This window comes from Arachis hypogaea, chromosome 19 (genome assembly GCF_003086295.3).
Source record: "Arachis hypogaea cultivar Tifrunner chromosome 19, arahy.Tifrunner.gnm2.J5K5, whole genome shotgun sequence".
Taxonomy (NCBI): Eukaryota; Viridiplantae; Streptophyta; class Magnoliopsida; order Fabales; family Fabaceae; genus Arachis; species Arachis hypogaea.
In genome coordinates, this window is record NC_092054.1 from 25,550,136 (window position 1) to 25,555,487 (window position 5,352).

At 32.1% G+C, this 5,352-nt stretch overlaps 1 protein-coding gene across 1 annotated transcript; it reads right to left on the reverse strand.

The window, feature by feature from the left end:
* Nucleotides 1-354: 354 nt before the first annotated feature.
* Nucleotides 355-4,497, reverse strand: LOC112777137 (uncharacterized). Its single transcript, XM_025821429.3, has 4 exons — nucleotides 4,063-4,497; nucleotides 3,020-3,606; nucleotides 2,031-2,546; nucleotides 355-621 (listed from the first exon to the last, which is right to left on the reverse strand). Exons 1-4 carry the CDS (start codon nucleotides 4,292-4,294, stop codon nucleotides 457-459), a joined length of 1,500 nt encoding a protein of 499 aa, XP_025677214.1. The 5' UTR covers nucleotides 4,295-4,497; the 3' UTR covers nucleotides 355-456.
* Nucleotides 4,498-5,352: the final 855 nt, after the last annotated feature.

Below are 5,352 nucleotides of genomic sequence, written 5' to 3' on the forward strand. Positions count from 1 at the left end.
TGAGGTTCCACCCTTCGGCTCCAAGAAAAGCTGATTTTAACTTCAGTTAGACGAGCTATACCTCAGAGCACTCGCACCCACTCAGGCACTCGCACCCACGCAGGAACAATAATTATTATTGAATGATATTTAATTATTTATTCAAATGGATTAAAATAATAATTATTCAAGAAACAAAACGGATACATTTTATGAATAAAAGAAAGGAGAATGTATATCGGCATTTCGCGAAGAAAAACTGAAAAAGAAAGTATTTTTTGAATTATTCTAACACATTGAATTTTTTTTCTTTTGTTATTAATTTCTCTATAGCCACAAATAACCGAATTCCACGTGTGCAGGAAATGCGGTTCATGATCTTAGTTTTGAAAACCAAATTGATGAAATTAACAATACACATATCTAATAATTAAGGAATAATCTATATAATATAATGTAGTAGCTAGTGTAATAGTTCTAATATAGCTGGAGCTTATCCTCATCGTCGATGGTTGGTGGTGTTATAATGACGTCAAAGTCACTTAGAGTCCACTCAGCAACTTCATCGCTGTCACTAACAAATATCTCAGTACCACTATCAAGTGATGTCCATTTTCTTTTAGCTGGAGGAGTGCCTGGATCCTGCACCACATAAGAGAATAATAATGGAATCAGAAAAAGAAATCATATTCGTATTATTTTATGTTTTTTTTTTAGAGATAAATTTTATTGTTAAATTTTTGTCAATTATTTTTAATATTTAAAGTCCAAGATATACAAGAAAAAAAATTTACACAAAAATAATACATATAACATTTTTTATTAAGAAATATAAAGAAAGACTAATAACTAATTTTTAGTTATAATTTTAACTATACTTATTGAAAATTACTTGTTCATAGGAATTGAGATAAATCTTAAAAATTGTTGAATGCGGTATGGTGAGATAAATATAATAAAATAATATCATCTGTATATGAGCAAGGACAGGTAGACACAATAATTTCATTATAAAATACAGTTATTAGGAATCCGGTTGTCGAATCAATCGTTTGAACTTTCTTTTGAAAAAAAAATGGCAAGAAAATCTGCTGTAATTTTATATATTATTAAATAATAAAACTTAAAAATTATTTTTACCATATTTATGTTTATTATAATTATTTTAAATTTTAGAAATAATTTTATTAAAAGAAAATGCTAGAGGATAACACTTTGTTTAAAAAGAAAAATAACAATATTAATTTAAATACAAGATACATATCAAGAAGAAAATATTGATTACCTCATATTTTTCTTAATTAAATACTATTATTGTAATATGTACTTATTAAAAATAATTTTTATTCTTATTTTTCTAAAAATATACCTGCTATACCATTTGAAAGCAAATCTTTGAAAAAAAAATAGATAATTAATTTTTGAAAAGCAACAGTAATACCAAACCCGTTATGACTATTAAGACTGAATAAATAGCAAGACAACATAACATAAAAAGTGTTATAAATTTGAAAACATGTACACATGGCTACCCAGTTTTGTCCCAAGACACAAATTTTATGTATCTTTTATTTTTTCAAAAAGTTAGAACAAAAAGGAATACAAACTTTCTATTTCCTAATTCTATATTTGTGACCTATCCCAATTACTTTTTGTTTTCATTGTTTACGGTATCCCTAGACCCAACGGGACAAAGACTAATTCATCGCGGATCTAAATTCTATTTATGAGTCTGTCGCTGACCAATAAGTTGTTGCATGCATAAGGCAGGATTTAAACTCCCGACACTTACTTATGCGGGCAAGTGAGCTGACCGCTCGCACAACCCAAGTTGGTTACCTATCCCAATTACTAAACATTACCTTATTAACCAAGGTAACGAACATCACCGTACGATGAATGATATAAGAAATTCAAAATAGTGATAATTTATATGAAGTTGGGAGTTGAGATTCGTTAGATAAAAATTTAATCAAATTATTTAACAATTTTTAATTATCAATTTCGCACGAAAACAGCTGCATTTGAGTTTTTATCTTTTTCTTACTAACCTGATAGAAGTAAAGCCTACTAGACAAGGCACCAACTTCAAGCTCCCATGTCCTTGCATCTCCAACCCAACCATCACCCTTTTTAGTAGGGTACCCATACTCACCCCAAATAGGATGAGGTAGCAACTGAACTATCTCTTGTGCCTGAGGATTACTATAAGGGTCACAAGTATCCACTTCATGCTCCAAATGTTTAGCATTCCCTGGTGCACAATAATAGTGGTAAGCAGAGTAAGGGAAATTATCAGTGTCATTCCTGTAAATCTTTCTATCTTCTGGTGTTATATGATATGGTGGGCAATTTCTTTGCCCTGTTGGGCTACACCATGCTGGGGTTTCAGGGTTGATGATCATCTCACTGTATCTAGTTACATCACTGAGTACATCACCATCACAAGGTGTACCATTATTCTTCCAGCAACTTCCAATGTCAAGGAGGTAGAATTGGCTCTTAGCTCCTCCACCAAGCTTGATGTCTAAGGTGAACCTCACTTTGAAATTTGGTGACTCCGGAAGCTGCAAAGTTGAAAAAACCATAAATTGGTTTAATTTTTTTGCCAACCAACATTGAATTGAATGCCTAGTTAGAAATTGGTCAATTGTTGCCACTTTTCCAGAAAACATTGAATTGAATGCCTAATTAAACAAATTGAAGTGAAATGGTCTATGTTCCTGATAGATTCTCTTAAACAACCTTCAAATTACAAAATGAAAGAAAAACATTATTGTCCTTTAAAATTAATTGTGTTTATTTAGCATTAACCTTTAAAATATTATGTCTACAACTATATTTAATAATTGTACCTAAAGTCCTAACTAAAAACAAGAGAAAAGAGTATTGCCAAATTAGTATAGAATTTTTTTTCTCTTACCTTTATTATTGTAGTTGTTGAACATAATTGATGAATAAATTTCAGACATATCTTTCTTGATCTTAAAATATTGGATCTGAAGGAACTTTGGGATTAAAGTAATGAACAACTACTCACAATTTTGAGCATTCCTCTTGTATCATAATGGTAACCACCAGAAAATCCTTTTGTTGCATCAGCTCTAAGGTAAAGCATCAACCAAGGGTACTTCTTTGAAGTCTTGAGCTTATGTTTGAACACCCAACTCCCAACACTGACCTTCTTCTCCCAAATCACTTCATAGTAAGAAAGACCATCATATCCATCATCATCACAATCAAAACCCAAATCATAAGAACCACTGAACCCTCCACTCATTGTGCCCTCTTTGATCTGTGTCTGTTGATGGCACAAGATTGGTTGGTTCATGCACCCTTTGCCAAAGCAGGGGAACCGGCCGGGGCTATCGAAAGGCGGTACCTTCTTACCATTTTGAGGACACAGGCCAGACATGGTGTCATAGTTTCCATTCTTGAGCATTATCATCCAAAATTGCCATGGATTTGGTGTGTCCTTAACCTCACATAAAGAACCAAGATAGAGCTCCTTCTTAGCTGCATAAATGTCAGTGTTGTTGATATCTTGTGGCCCAACACCATCAAATGGTTGCCCAACCCCAAGTTTGTTATCAGCTTCTGTAACCTTGTGTATCAGTTTCCCAGAATCTGGAATCACCAAAGAAGAAAAAAGGAAGAGATTTTTTGAACAATCAATTCCTCATACACCTTGTAGACACCCACATTCAAATTCTTCCTTTTTTCTTTGAAAAATAATAAGAGAGGAGAATACTATATCAATATTTTTGAAAACAAAATTACTCTTCTCTCTTGTTAGTGTAGTTATTGAGCACAGTTGCTAAATATAATTCTAAACATAACATTTTACCCTTTTTCTTTTGTTTACCCCTTGAGCTGAGTTGGTTGTTACAAATAACAGAATTCTAAATGAAAACTCAGATTATTTTAATAACAATAATAATAAATAAAAAACTAAAGTTACTTAAGAAAGGGTAAAGGAGTAAAGGACATAAGTAATAAGGGTGGTAGAATAGAAAAAAAGAAACATGAGATTAAAAGGGGCAAAAACAAATGAAAATATGAATCAAAGTGATTTTGACAAACCTGAAAGATCAAAGCAATCAGCAGCTCTAGGACTACCCATGAGAGGTGCTTCTTGTCCAACTTCATTGCAGAAGTTCCAACCTTCAAATCCCACTCTTAAACCATCTCTCTTCATTCCTGGGTCTCCCACAGCGGGGACATGGCTCTGAGCTCTTGTTATGGTGAGAAACACAAGAAGAAACAGAAACGTAGAATGGGAATGCTGCTTCTTTTCCATGATTGCAATTCCCATTGCCAATGAGATTCTCTATTGGATCAAGGGACAGTGTCTCGTGAGCATTGTTGTTGTTGTTGGAGGGTCTGATGTTATTGTTAGGAGTACCTTCCACTTCCAGACACAGTTTTTTATTTGAAAGAATCTTGGCTTTTCCCTTTCAAAGTACTACTGCCTTTTTTTCCGGAACTTCCTATCTGTTGTTCACTTATTTCATGTCCTTATTTATTGCTCCTTGAGTTTTCAAATAAATAAATATTTTTTTAGAAACTTTTTTAACTAAAATAACAAAATAATTAAAGCATCTTTAATATTAATTTTAATTTTATTTTGAGTCCTATAAAATGACACATTAATATTTATGAAATCATATATCAAAAATAATAATTTAAAATTAAAAATAAAATTTATCACTTAAATATTTAGGTTTAGTTCAATTAAAATTTTATATTGATTTTAGTTATTCTATTAATATAGTTTTATGAGTAGTAAAATTTTATCAATTTTTTATTAAAGTAATATCATCTTTTTAAAATGAGATCGATTTTATTTTATCTATTAATTTTAATATAAATTTTAATTTTAAATAAATTTCTTTTTTAAAAATATTAAAAGTGATACTATAAAAATATTCTATTGAGATATCTATAAAAAAAGAGATAAATACTAAATCGGTGTCCGAAAGATTTTAACGCTGACAAAATGGTACCTGACTTTTATTATTGACAAATAATCCTTGAAAGATTTTAAAATTTGACAAACGTGTCTCCAAACTCGCCGAAATACATCTCCGGCAAGCACGTTGCTGACGTGGTCACCATATTTTTTTAAGATGGCAAAAACCCTCCCCAACCTTAATCCCTCCCCTCCCAACACACTCCTCCTCCCCTTCCCGATGCATTCTCCTCGTTCCCCCTCCTGAATGCACTCTTTCCCTCCCCAACGCACTCTCTCCCTTTCCCTTCCCCAATGCACTCCCCCTTCCCTCCAAACGCACTCTCCCCTTTCTTATTCTCACACATACACTAAAAATTACCAGCAACAAACTACCAAGAATCCTACTCCAAATGAGAATG